The sequence below is a fragment of the Anastrepha ludens genome, chromosome 6 (genome assembly GCF_028408465.1).
Source record: "Anastrepha ludens isolate Willacy chromosome 6, idAnaLude1.1, whole genome shotgun sequence".
In the NCBI taxonomy this organism is placed as follows: Eukaryota; Metazoa; Arthropoda; class Insecta; order Diptera; family Tephritidae; genus Anastrepha; species Anastrepha ludens.
In genome coordinates, this window is record NC_071502.1 from 42,236,494 (window position 1) to 42,251,954 (window position 15,461).

Genomic DNA, 15,461 nt, shown 5'->3' on the forward strand with positions numbered 1-15,461 from the left:
CGTCGTTTACGTGAAGCTTGGTTTTTGCATCACGATAATGCACCGTCTCACACTGCACTCGTTCTTCGTGACCATTTCGCCAAAAATTCCACACATATCGTTCCGCAACCACCGTATTCGCCTGATTTGGCTCCGTGCGACTTCTGGCTATTCCCAAAACTCAAGAGACCACTCCGGGGAACGCGTTTCGAGTCGATTGAGGAGATACAAGCTGAATCGAAGAAAGTGCTGGTGGCTATACCGGAAATGGACTATTTGGCATATTTCGGGGATTGGAAAAATCGTTGGCATAAGTGTATTTCATCGAGAGGGGATTATTTTGAAGGGGATGAAACTGATTTACAAGAATAAATAAAGATTTTTCATTTTACAACCAAATTCCCCTTACTTTTTGCCCACAGTATACATAGAGCCATGTAATTAAAACAGACCATAATTATGTATATTACGTGAGTGTACCAAATATCACTGTAGAGCAGTTTGGCAAACTAGAAATCAATTAATTGCTTTTGATATAAAAAACCGTTTGTAAAATTAAAGCAAATCCATTAGGATATTAAACGCAACTGCTTTTATCATTTAATTTTTTTTAAATTTATAAACGTTTTTCAGAAGTATAAAAAACAAAGGGATTGGCAAATACGAGGGCTGCTCAATGTGTATTTTAGTGATTTATTAGATGCTGCCGTTAAGGACAAAATTGGCAAAGTTTCAGTTGGCTGAAGTTGATGATGAGGGAATTAACCTTAGGAACATCAATCAAATTCAGCTGTTGACCAGGCACTCGCGAAATAGAGCTGATTAATTTAAAGCAACAACAAAGTGCACTTGAAGTAAAAGACACTTATTGGCTCTTCTGCTTTCTAAAAAAAGTATCTTTTGGATAAATTTCTCTGATTAGTCTGCCATGGTTAGGGCTCAACCCTGCTCTACACTTTTATTGCTAAACTTTTGATGCAAGTTTCGCTGATTTCAAGAATTTCGTTATTTGAATTTTAAAATTATAAATATAAAAATTTGAAGATATGAAACATGGAAATACAATGCAGCGTAACTACAAATTTTCTGAGTAAAAATGTGAGCTCCGCTAAATTCTTCATAATCAGTATAAATTTCTAGAATTTTTGAAGTTAGAACATAGAGTCACAGAGATAAGTGCTTCTAGCTAATTTCACTAAACTAACTTACACTGAGCCCCTTTTATTTTTCAAAACGACTCTAAGCGCCATCCAATTTTTTTTTAAGTAAATTTCCACAATTTAGAAGCCTTGTTCTGGCGTTAAACGGTTCATGGTGACTTGCCAAACCTTACTGAACATAAATGTTTTTTTCATGTGACTGCAATGAGCAAAAATAGATACTTCATAAATTATGTACACATACCTCACAGAAATAAGTATATGTGCAAAGTTTTTTATACCGACATCTTTCTTGATAGTATCGGTACATTTTTGTTTGGTATGCCAAAATCTGGATTTGCAGTCCAACTTAACTATTCACTTGCAAAATTGTTCTTTAGTCATTATTCTTAGTAGAGTTATTACAAATTTGTGTTGCGAGAATTGGTTTTCATATGAAATATGTGCAATCAGCGGTTTCGGTATGTCGTTCTCTTGCTCAAAAGGTAGTCTAACAGCACTTTTCGCTATCTCATCTACTATTTCGTTCCCCATAATGCCTTTGTGACCAGGTACCCAAAAGATAGGCAGCCTACTGTTTACGGCTAACCTTTCTATGGCCTCCCTGCTCCGTCGAACATTTTTAGACTTAATACAATATGAGCTTATTGCTTTTATTGCTGCTTGACTGCCCACGTATATATTAATTCTTGAGTTCTTTCTTGTTCTAGTGTAGGCTAGTTCCGCGACTTTCCCCACAGCAAAAACTTCCGCTTGGAAAATACTGCTTTGGTCTGGCAACTTGATAGGCTGCCTATCCCTAGTTTCGAGCAGTAAATACCCGCTCCCACTCCATCTGAAGTTTTAGAGCCGTCTGTATAGATGTGAAAAGTTCTATGTCTAGGCTTCATGGCTTTGTGACATCCCTCCTCTTCAATTGTTGTACGAAACCTTCTCTCTCAATTAAAGTACGGAGTCATGTAGTCTGTGCAACCTGAACTCCACTTACCTACTAAGCTGTGACCGAAGGTTCTGCATATGAATGCCCCCGCAGCCATTAGCCTCCTCGCGCATTTTGCTGCCAGATTTTCCGCCATAAGATCAATACTGAGTATCAATTCCAGCGCCGCCGTTGGAGTGGTTTTCATCGCTGCTGTTATGGACAGAGCAGCGAGTTTTCTTATCGCAGTCCACCATACTAAGGCCCCATACATCAATATCGGTTGGTTGTATCCACTTGGCAGCAGTGCTTTTTTAGAATCAAAGAAATTCAAAGGGAAATAAAACACAGAAAGTATTTTTAATGTCTACGAAACTGGTTTTATTTGACAGATAATTCGAAGTCCTCAATGCTTCAATATGTTTTTGGGTATATGACCGCCACGATTGGTGCGTAAGGCGTCGAATATTGCTTCCATTGCCATTGTTTCTGATTTATCGGCGCAGGTCCGAATTTACGTGATATAAAGAGTTCAAAGCAGATAATGCTGCGTCTAACGACTTCTCTTATTCCTGCTATTCATTTATCTCTGTGACTAACAAACACAGTTTGCTCTGTATTCATATGAAGTGCCCTCGCCGTATTCTTCCCGCAACCCCAGCTACCATGAGATGAGAAGGAAAGCGATTTCAAAATGGGACTATGAAAAATGTTTCGAAGAAAAAGCGTTGGATTTTGTTTATTGATTAATATTACGGCATCTTTGAAGGGAATGCAATATACATAATATACAATTTTTATTTTAGTGGCACTCAGTTAATATGTTTTGTACAAAGGTCGCAGTATATAAATTTTGACGTGATAACGTCTTATAATTCGATTTAACAGGCTGCACGTACGAAAAAATGTGTCGTTACCTTGCTCATTAGTGTTACCTTGCTCATATGTCGTTACCTTGCTCATTGCCGTTACCTTGCTCATTTGAATTTACCTTGGCCCCATACTAAGGCCCCATACATCAATATCGGCCCCATACAGCAACTACTGCCGTGTAGCACCAATGCATCAGAGAGGGTGATAGACCCACATTCCATTCCGCCCAGCATTCTTTTACATGCGTACAACGCGTTACTGGCCTTTTTCACCCTTTTCTCAACATTGTGCTTCCACAGATATTTTCTATCTAGTATTACTCCGAGTTAGCTTGCATGATCTTTGAGAAGTAGTTCGTTGTTGCCTAGCTTCGGGAGGTGTCACGTCGGGACCTTGTGCTTCCTGGTAAAAAGTACCATGTCCGTTGACCAAGTAAAACCTCTCATTAAAATCATAAATTGCCTTAGAGCTCCTGCATTACTTACAGGAACTTAAATAGCAACCCTCGCATCTACAATTACACAGTATTTGTTCAGACATTCAATCTAAGTTAATTGCTTTCGTGAAAGCAAACAAATATTGCCCTTTGCCAATATGAAATGAAAACTTGAAAGCACATGGCGCGTATGCAAATGACATGGACAAACAAACATACATACGTGGGTATTACATGCAAGTATTCATTAAGTGCTAGGCAAATGTATGAGATAATGTAGGATAGGAGTGGACTAGGCCGAATAAAATTACATAAATTACTCGTTTGCTCAATTCATTTGCTGATTATTCAATTGCAAGTGAGCTGAATAAATTGAGAAAATGAATAGCATAATTTGGCACAATTTCAAAATTTAATAAATAACGCAATTCATAGCCTACGAATTTGTGCTAGAAATTTGTGATTAACTAATTAATAAATAACTCCAATAATAATAACAACAAGCAAATCATTTAATTATGCTTATTTTCATACCTCATTTCTGTTACACTAACACAACTACGAAACTGATCGAAAGAGACGAGTCGAAAAGGAAATAGTATGTGGCTTTCCTGTGCTTCACCTTCAGCAGCAGTTGCTACTACCAAGAAATCGATACATGCATCAACTATGTGAAATCAATCAATATTAACCTTTTCGGAAGACGCAAGCTGTTAGCTTACGATAGGAAAATTCAGCAATCATCTGATAACGACAACAATTTCGTTCGGTCAATTAAACACATTATCAAGAAAATGCAGAATGCTCGAAGTTTTGTTTAATATGGAGCAAATTCACAAGGATGCCTGCAAAAAGGAATTTCAAAAGAACAGTTTTCATTTTTGGGCTACTTCTAGCTTGAACTTGTTTACAATATACCAAACTTCAATGGACTATAAAAGTTCATATTCACAAATTTTGTATAAGTTCAGATCAAAAATTAGGTAATCTTGTTGAACATTTTTTGATTTCTTTTAAATGCGTTTGAAAAGCTTGAAACTTTAATTTATGAGAAGTTTGTGGTAGAATGAAGAGATTTTCCAAAAACAATTATGAAAATGAAATAAGAAATAATTAAATTGTCAAAACTGGTACATAAGCTCCAGTGTTCTAGTTGTTAATCGCAGTTTATCCAATCTATAGACATTTCTTCCTTAACTTTCTAGAGACCACAGTACCAATTTTAACCCTTTGGCCCCAGTACAATAAACACCGAACGCAGAAAGTTCTGAGGGCTTCACGCCTTGAGATGTCTAAATGCCTAGCTATGAATACCGGTCATTGAACGATCGGCACCCACAGAAATTGTACGTTTATAATTTAGTCCCCATTGCAGAAGCTGTGGAGCCCTTTCAGAGAAGGAGACTGTCGAGCACTTTTTGCAAATGTCCGCTTGGTAGCTAGACGATTAAGGTCGCTAGATGCTGCTTTCTTCAACAGCCTTGGGCAGTGCTCCAACCTAAATCCCATCAACCTTCTCCATTGATTGTAGATATCTGCCTGTTGGTTGTCTCAGAATGGTATCAAAATGCCGCTTTAGTGCTACTTGAAGAGTACCAGATTGATACTTCAATCATTATGCCTGCCTTCAAGAGAAAGCAGGCGATATGATCAGTTTTTTCGAAAGCAGTTAACTTGGAACAACGCTGAACAAAAGCTTTAACACGGATGTGCCAGTAATTCAAGAAAAAATGCTGACCTCTTGGCCACCACTAAGCTCAGGACACTGGCTAAAGATCGCTAAATTTTATAGAAATTTGGCAACAAAAATATAATATTGCAATTGATAACACAAAATATGTCCTTATATTTGTTTAAACCAAAAGGTTGTATCCACACAGCAGTGCTTTTTTAGAATCAAAGAAATTCAAAGGGAAATAAAATACAGAAAGTATTTTTAATATCTACGAAACTGGTTTTATTTGACAGATAATTCGAAGTCCTCAATGCTTCAATATGTTTTTGGGTATATGACCGCCACGATTGGTGCGTAAGGCGTCGAATATTGCTTCCATTGCCATTGTTTCTGATTTATCGGCGCAGGTCCGAATTTACGTGATATAAAGAGTTCAAAGCAGATAATGCTGCGTCTAACGACTTCTCTTATTCCTGCTATTCATTTATCTCTGTGACTAACAAACACAGTTTGCTCTGTATTCATATGAAGTGCCCTCGCCGTATTCTTCCCGCAACCCCAGCTACCATGAGATGAGAAGGAAAGCGATTTCAAAATGGGACTATGAAAAATGTTTCGAAGAAAAAGCGTTGGATTTTGTTTATTGATTAATATTACGACATCTTTGAAGGGAATGCAATATACATATATTACAATTTTCATTTTAGTGGCACTCAGTTAATATGTTTTGTACAAAAGTCAGAGTATATAAATTGTTTGATAAAAATATACTTGAATTAAAAATATTAAAAGAAAAAATGGTATTTCTTTAGGCCAATGAAAAATGGCACCGAATAATTCAAAGCGAAAACGAAATTGCGTAATTTCTGAAAATACACCAAACACAACAAATGTACGAACAAATGAAATACGGCACAACAAAAAAGCGAATAACAGTGGCTAAGTATTTAGTAGCCAGTTCAAAGTGCGGTGAGTGAGGTTATAAATTGTGGTGCGCAAATTGCAAATAATAGCATCAGTAATGCGGAAATGAGATTTACAAATAAACAGAATCTTTTCAATTTGGCATTGGCAAGCGTTCTAAGCAATAAGCTTTCATTTTTTCCGGCTGCAAATGACTTGATTTGTTTTTTTTTTAAGACGCTGACACCAAAAGTTAAAACTCTAAAGTAAACGGAAGAAACACTCCGCGAATAAGTAAAATTTTTGTAAATGGAGATGGAATGTGTGAGGTGTGGATGAAATGAAAACACCACAAATGAATACAAAGCACACAGCGTCAATAAAAAAATAACAAACAGCTAAACTTCCATTTCGAGTTGGCCAACAAAAGCCACCAATTAGCGCGCATTTTGCGGAAAATGATAATTTTGGTGCGCTTGAATACTGTTCGTAAAACAGCAAGGAATGAACCTTTTTTGAATAGGAGGAAAAGAAAATGATAATTAGGGCAAAGTAAAGAAGCAAAGTGGCCAAAAAGTATTAGTAGAAGCACGAGATATCTCAAAGTTTCGACTATTTTTTAAAATTACAATAAATAAATTTGAAAATTTTTAGTTAACATTTAACTTTAATTAAAAGACGTTAGTTTTTGCTCTGCTTTTTGTTTTTTTGTTTATTTGCTAGTGAGCATTTTTTTCGAGGAGGTAAACGCATAACGCCGCCAGCGAGTAAATTAAGCAAAAACTAACGTAAATTTAAGGACACTTTCAAAAGGCACTCTATTACCGTCAAATTTCCAATCAGCCAATGAAAATGTTGGGCTTACGGAGATTTCTAGTTAAAGAATATTCTTTTCTTTTTTAAGAAACTGCATTTATGTAAGATACATTTTAAATAATAAACTAAACAGACATTAGTCTACGAAGATGTTATTTTAGCTGATTAGGAAATATTATAATATAAATATAAAGAATAAACGTCAAAAAGAAAAAAGGCGTTCGCTTTACCAGCAAAAGCGTACAATAATTACATAATTTGGAATTTTTCCTGAATAATTCGATCTAGAGAAGCATATACTCGTATTAAAGTTCTTATTCGATTAATGGAGAATTTCAAGTTAGAGAAGTTCGAGTTATGGAACCAAAATTGAGTGGATATTGCTTTCGAAACATTATTGCCACTCGATTTAGTTCGAGATGTAGGGAATTCGGGCTATAGAAGTTCGAGTTATGGAAGTTTGGCTGATTATCAAAATTTTTTGAGCTATAAAACTAAATACATATACAAAATTTTGTTCCTAATAGGTTTAAAATTTTGATAAATATTTTTGTTGTAGTATGAACTATAGTTTTAATAAATAAAAACAAAACAAAAATACATTAAAAATAAATAAATAGTCAACGGTTTGCAATATGTCGTGCTGCTATTATTTTGAACACAGGTGGATTTATAAGTATACTTTAAAAGCTTACATGGCGTATACGTAACATTTACTAGTTCTCATGTGAGCATGGAGCTCTCAGTATACATGTACATATTACCATAGGCCCTACATGACCGTTTTGATTATAGCTTATAGGCAGATGTAAGCAAAATTACGAACTAAAAAAATATGATAAATTAAATTTTGTTTAAATGCAGCCTTAAAGGAATTATTTCAACTGCTCCCGAGTATTGACAATAGAGAGTATGCGGAGACGTAGAATCTACTCGTGATAACTCGTAATATCATATCATTCAACCAGAAAATAAATGCAGAACCAAAGCTACTTCAGTAATAGTCTACAAAATTCTGGGCAGCGACAAAAGAAGTGTTGCAGGGTACTTTTACGAGTACACACTTAGTATGTTTCACTCTGGTCCAGTCCTATTTGTGCCACTTGAGATGCTGCAAGGCAGTATCGTATAAGTACCCCACTTGCTTGCCTAGCATCTAGCCTTCACAATTTTTACAGATAGTTGATGGTTTTTATATTATATGTGAAAAGCACGATGACAATACCGCATGATCTTAATTCATTTGCCAAGAGAACTGAGAGAGAGATACATTAAGCAACGATAAACTGACACCGGTTTGGTCAATACTTCGGTTTGTTCATTCTCTTTCATTATTTTTTTAACACGCACCAAAAATGCATTTACCTTGGTTCTGTACTGACTCATACAGAGTGAATCTGTCATCGCAGCCAATTATTAGAATTAAAGGGTCATTCAACTAATAGCTCAGCTGCTTCTATTTCAGATCTATAGCGCCATATGCGCTTGGGCAATGGTGTAGTTATCTGAGAGCTTACACGACTATTAAATATTACGCCCAAAATGTTACAATATATCACCTTGCATCAGCGACTGCTATAAAACTCCGAGAACTAAGTATTTGGAAAGAAGGAACAACGATTATTTCTATTTTCTCGGCACTATTCATATGCGTACAGTCTAAAGTAGAAGACTCATTATGATTTTTTATATCCAGGCCTGAGTAGAGCATGGAAAATTTCACTTGAGTTTGCCCGAAGCATCCTCTTCTTTTTGAGCAACAGCTGCAATATTGACAGCAATATTTTACAATCTGTAGCGGCTGGCGATAAAAGGATCGTTTCATCTACATCCATTTTGGGGAGTGTCGTCACCTGCCACCTTTTATAGTATAGTAAGTCTAAAGGCCGCCGTAGTCAAATGGGTTGGTGCGTGACTACCATTCGGAATCAAGAGAAAACGTAGGTTCAAATCTCGGGAAAACACCAAAATGAAGAAAAAGTTATTCCTAATAGCGGTCGGCCTTCGGCAGGCAATGGCAAACCTCCGAGTCTATTTCTGCCATGAAAAAGTTCCTCCTAAAAAGTGTCTGCCGTTCGGAGTGGGATTGAAACAAATAGGAGGACGAGCTCTCGGCCAAGCACCTAAAAGGTACATACATATAACAGCGCGTTGTGTGTGTTTTTTTTTCCTTTTTTGTGAATTAGCCGACGATTATATCGACCCTCGTGCAATTTCATAATCTAATTTTCAAGCCACTTAGTCTGTGAAAATTGTTACTGTTTGTATCGCAACTGCTGCCTGATTTTGGTAAAGTTAATTTGGCTTCCTGGTCATCAAAGCATCTCCAGAAATAAGGAGACGCCATCGATACAACCAGAGAGAGTATCCCTTGATGGACTTAAATGAAGATTGGAGCCCAAAAGTAGTTTTTACTAAAACTAGGAATTTACAAAAAGACCTAATTTTTTCAAAACTAAATAAGAGCTCGAGTTCCAAAGTGAAATTTTTAAATTCTAAAACGTTGTATAAACTTGAAATTATACAAGTAGTTTTCTGATTTTTGATATGATACCCCTCTTGGGTATTCAATGATGGAATTGAGGTCAGCAAACAAATTAAGTAATAGATTCTTCTTCGAATAACACTTGCAGTCTTTTTTTAGAGTTAGTTGGGGTTCCTGGTTCGAGCTACGATTTATTATTACTCTTTTATTTTATTTATTTATTAGAAATCATTGACGCCCAATTATATTAGATGACGGACGCCCCTAACAGCTAAAATTATTGAGCTTTGTGGTTATTGCTTTTACTTTTATTATCAGAATCTACTCAAATAAATGTGCCTTGATTAGTAAAAACAAATTCATTCTCAACTTGAAAATATTGAGGAAAAAGTGTACTTTGATGAACTCGACCGAAAACTGGTTCCAAGAAGCAATATTTAGTATAACTAATTATTTATTTGACCGCCGCAGCCAATTCTATCGGGTTCATAACCTCGGGCATGAAACACCAAATGACAGAAAAAGTTTTTATCGGCCGCTTCTTGGTAGGCAATGGAAAATCTTCGAGTGCAGTTCTTTCACGAAAAACTTCTCTTAAAAAAGCATCTAAAACTCAGGGTCCTTCCATTTCTGGAAAAAACATCAACGCGCACACCACAACAGGAGGAGGCGAAGATCGGTCAAACACCCGGCAAAGGGTATAAGTGGCAATTATTATTATTATTACTAAGAATTTATAAGAAGAAATAAACTTGGGCAAGTATTTTTCAAAAATAAACGGCAGCTAAACTTAGTAGTACCTAAGGTGCTATTTCTATCAAATTCTTACCTAAAAAATTATAGAACTAATCTTGCACTTCATACCAAATATGATACCTATTATTCATGATGTCTTGGGCATGAGACGAGTGTCCGCGCGTCTTGTTCCAAAATTGTTGAATTTTTTTCAAGAAGAACAACGCAAAACTGTCGCTAACGAAATGCTCGCCATGACTGATATGGACATCCGGCACATCATAACTGGCTCCATGGCCTGATATGGCTCAATGTGACTTTTTCCTGTTTCCCAAGCTCAAGTTGCCGCTCCGTGGAAAACATTTTGAGACAATTCAAGTCATAAAAGAGAATTCGAAGAAGGAACTGAAATCCATACCGAAATCGGCCTTCCAGAAATGCTATGATGATTGGAAAAAACGTTGGCATATGTGTATCGCCTCCAATGGTGACTACTTTGAAGGAGATAAAATAAAAATTGAACAATAATTAACCGTTTGTGTTTTATTAAATCAGTCTCGTTCATATTTGAGCAGAAGGTAGTATGAACGGATCCATTTGATATGCTCAGCTCACTAGCTATCTCTCTTTCGGTCACACGGCGATTTTCAAGCACAATTTCCTTTACTTTTCCGATGTTTTCGTCGTTTACTGATGTTGCTGGACGACGTTCATGAGGCAAGTTTTCAACCGATGTACGGCCCTCTTTGAACGATTTGTACCACTGGAAAACACGTGCACGCGATAGAGCAGACTCCCCATAGGTTGTCTGCAACATTTTTAAGGCATCTGAAGCCGAAATTTTATAGGAATAACAATTTCAAACAAATTCTTTGTTCAACTTGAATTTCCATCGTTAAATTCGAAGAACACACTCGAGCTTGACTTGTTTACAGTAGCACAGAAAACAAACTATGTGACATATCACGCTGAAATTTGCCATGTAAGCTTATAACAGTCCTACCACAAAACAAAAAATTTATTTTTGCCATATGTCATCCGCGGACCGTTTTATTGATAAAGTCTCGTTCATATTAGAGTAGAAGTATGATTATTCTTCCGCGACTGGTTTTCTTTTCAATTACTTTTAGGGACAAATTAAGTCTAAATTAGGTAAACTATCATATAAAAAACGTACTTACAATGAAAATAAAAAAATTATATTTTTGTCATGTGCACTGGGTTTTGAATGCGTTGAATCTATAATGGCATTATTTTCTTTTCTTTTACATATTAAATTGTTAGCCTCTCTGTAAGGAGTACAAAAACTAAAGATTTTTAGAAAGTATGTAAACCAGTAAATAAATAAATAAAAAATTTAGACATGAGTTGCCAGTGTAAGGTTTAGGCAAGCAACTAATTTGTGCACTTATATATACAAATATATTTTATTTTTACAGAAAAATGTCAAAAATCATATTTCTATTGGCTAGTGTGCATATACAAGAATAACATATTTGAACAATAAAGGGCTATGCGATATTTTTCAACACTTAAGTTGTATTCTTTTGCAACCGACCTGCACAATAACGCTCGAAAGCGTTTATATTTAACATTTTCATGCGTTTCTCGATTTTTTTTTTTTTTGTTTTTTGCAATTGACAGCAGTCACTTTGTACAACCTTATTAATCAGGTCACACATATTTAAGGCCTTTCAACTCAAACCGGTTATATCGGCTGAATTAAAATATTTTTATTGTTGCTTTTTGCGTACCGAGCAACATTTAATAGTGTTCGTTTGCAGGTCGGATGTAAAAGTCTACAAGACTGTAGATTATTTTTGTTTTTTTGGTAATGCATGTTTCCACTTACCGCTATCACATTCTTCATTCACATTCATCTCCAACATTTTGGTGTGTGTGATATCCTTGTGTGATGCCAAAAATAGCACCACATCCCGCTTCTCATTCTTAATTGGTACAATATCAAAGAGACACCAGAACGGTGAACCTGAAAGGAAAAGTCGCCAAATGAAATTAGAATACTTACACACAAACCAGACATATAGTTGATTTCGGGTGAGTAGGTGAAAAAAGTACGTGCAATAAGCTTCTTCGCCTTATATAAAAATATTTTGCGTCTGGTTGATGGGCCGTATACTGGGATCTATTGGCTTGTTCAGGTCAATCATTGAATCCATCGGGTAAAAGTTAGACACTTGACACTAAATTCATAGGATATCTAAAATATTATTGCCAACGTCAAATGACAATTTTGATGTTTCGAAACAGTTGGCGTCAAATGAGCGAAAAATTTCTTAACGATTTCGTGTGGTAATCTTTTTTGGTCTTTGCTAACATTCAATAATTTAAATATGGACTACATAATTAGTCTGGGAAATACGAGTATGTAGTTCAGTATGGATGCCGATTACCTCCATTAAATTAAAAATAAAAGTAAAGTGAAATATTGAGCTGGGGTACCTTTGAAACAAATAGGAAAAAGGAGGTCGGAGAGTCAATGTAACTAGAAAACTTATAAACATATATATAATTGGCGCGTACACCCTTTTTTTGGGTGTTTGGCCGAGTTTCTCCTCCTATTTGTGGTGTGCGTCTTGATGTTCTTCCACCTATAGTTTCAAGTCGACTCCGAACGACAGATCTTTTTTATGAGGAGCTTTTTCATGGCAGAAATACACTCGGAGGTTTGCCATTTCTGCCGAGGGGCGACTGCTATTAGAAAAAACTTTTACTTCTTTTTGGTCTTTTACTGAGATTCGAACCAACGTACTCTCTGCGAATTCCGAATGGTAATCACGTACCGACCCATTCGGCTACGGCGGCCGCCTTAGAAAACTTACTTAACCGAATTTCTGTCTGCAAAACTCTAATAAAGCAGAATGAAATCAAACCATTTGCAAAACTAATTATTACTAATAATGAGAAATAAATCACCTACGACCGTGGGCGAAGCGAGGTGAAGTCTCACAAGCGATAGCAAGTCCATTGTAAGCGCTAAGCGAGAAAATGCTGTATATACAATACATTTGGTAGAATGGACAAAGAAAAGCAATCAGAAAATGGTAACCGCTTGTCCAAGTGACTGATTTTCATACCTTTCTGCCAACAATTTATGAAGTTAATGCAAATGCATTTTAATTATTGCCGAAAGTGTTGGTGTTGTGTCATAGCAGCATCAGATCGCTATATTTTTGGTGACACGATATAACCTGACATAGCCTGACTGGAAAATTTTGGCCTCATAAACCTGATCTTCATCTTCAATTATCATTTCTGCCGGTTTCTGCAATGCCCTTTAAGTGGATTATAGTTAAAACAATAAGAGTTTACGGAATGCACTCAAACATTCAAGAAATCTCAGAGGTACTGTACGAAAAATACATATATGTGGGACTCGTTTTCCGCCGTCCCAATAAAAATCGAGGTTACTCGTTTAAAATCTTTATTTAACTTAATGTTACAAACGATTCCGACCAGTCCTGTGCTTCTGTTTGAATGAATGTCCATTTTTTTAACGTTTGCGTTCCGAGCCCTTAGCGTTCGGTCAGTGACGCCCATTACAATTAAGTTTGTTAAATATGCAGAGATGCATTTACTTATATGTTACAATCTGGAAGTAATCCTTCGTTCGTCTGTCAATCCCATATATAAAACAAAGTTTAGAGAAAATGGTGCCCTCATTTTCATCACGGGTATTTATTGAACTCCTCTCGTACTACAAATTTGTATTTACATTTAAATTTATATAGTTTATTTTATTATTTATTAAGTCATGTAGTACTGAACTGGTCAATAAAACACTAAATATTTATTAACTCGAAATAATTTACTTGTGCCAACGAATAATTCAATGATGAAATTATAAGGCTTAGTGATCGACTTTTAGAAACCAAAGAATTTAAAAATATTTTTAAATTTTCAAACGCTTTTTGTGGAACCTACTTCTTGAACTTAGTCCTAGTCGCAAATTCGTTTTTATAGCTTCTTTTCTCTAAAAATGGGTTTTTCGATATTCTAATAGGACTATGAATAAGTTCGTGCGGTTTTTTTTCGAAATTTGAAACTTTATTGACGTAAAATGGTTACAAATTTAATATTCAAAATATTGTCCATCGCTTACTACTACTTTTTCCCATCTTTCTGGCAATTCACGGATTCCCTTTGTGAAAAATTCGGTCGGTTTTGCCGCAATCCACGAATCGATCCATTTTTTGACTTCATCGTAATTACGGAAGTGCTGGTCAGCCAGGCCATGTTGCATCGATCGGAAGAGATAGTAATCGGATGGCGCAAGGTCTGGACTATACGGCGGGTGGGGTAGGACATCCCATTTGAGCGTTTCTAAGTATGTTTTGACCACTTGTGCAACATGTGGCCGAGCATTGTCATGTTGCAAAATAACTTTGTCGTGTCTATCGGCGTATTGCGGCCGTTTTTCTCGCAGTGCTCGGCTCAAACGCATCAATTGTCGTCGGTAGACATCCCCCGTAATCGTTTCATTCGGTTTCAGTAGCTCATAATACACAACACCCAGCTGGTCCCACCAGATACACAGCATAACCTTCAGGCCATGAATATTCTGCGCCGACGTCGATGTTGAAGCATGGCCAGGGTATCCATACGTTGCCCGACGTTTTGGATTGTCGTAATGGACCCACTTTTCATCGCCAGTCACAATTCGATGCAAAAAACCCTTTCTTTTGTGCCGTTGAAGCAGTTGTTCGCATGCCATAAAACGGCGTTCAACGTCTCTTGGCTTCAATTCATACGGCTCCCAATGGCCTACCTTTCGGATCATTCCCATGGGTTTTAAACGTTTGGAAATGGTTGATTGATCAACTCCCAAAGTTTTTGCAACCTCTTCTTGCGTTTGAGCCGGATCTTGATCGAGCAATTCCTCCAATTCGGTATCCATGAACTTTGGCGGCGCACCCTCGCGTTCTTCGTCTTCCAAGCCAAAATCACCACTTTTAAAGCGTGCAAACCACTTCTGGCACGTTCGCTCAGATAGAGCATGCTCACCATAAACTTCCACCAAGATACGATGACTTTCGGCTGCTTTTTTCTTCATATTAAAATAATGAAGAAGAATTCCCCGCAAAAACACATTATTTGGCACGAAATTCGACATTTTCAAGTGTGGTAAAAATATTGTTGTTTACGCTTCAAATAAAAAACTTATACTGACGTTTGTGCCTTACGACAGTAGCTCTCCAATGAATGTTTGGAAATGTGGATCGATGGAATAATAATCAAGTTACGCCATCTGTTGTAAAACCGCACGAACTTATTCATAGTCCTATTAGTTAAATTTTTTTAACGCAAATAGTCAGCTGGAGGCTCACCAAGCAAAGGCTCATGGCTCTATTTGTTGAGTTCTTGGCCAGCAATTATTCCCAATGATAACCCTATGAAAAAGTGTGTGTGCAGAAGCCTTTAGTTTTTCCATAGGTACATACGATGCAAAACACGGAAAG

The 15,461-nt window shown here is 36.6% G+C and overlaps 1 protein-coding gene across 1 annotated transcript in view; it reads right to left on the bottom strand.

Annotated features, from left to right (window-relative positions):
- LOC128868544 (potassium voltage-gated channel subfamily H member 8) overlaps positions 1-15,461 on the bottom strand; it is a 215,847-nt gene that overhangs the window by 154,790 nt on the left and 45,596 nt on the right. The window contains exon 4 of the mRNA XM_054110756.1: positions 11,834-11,971. Within this exon, the coding sequence (XP_053966731.1) occupies positions 11,834-11,971 (138 nt within the window). The remainder of the gene's footprint in view (positions 1-11,833; positions 11,972-15,461) is intronic.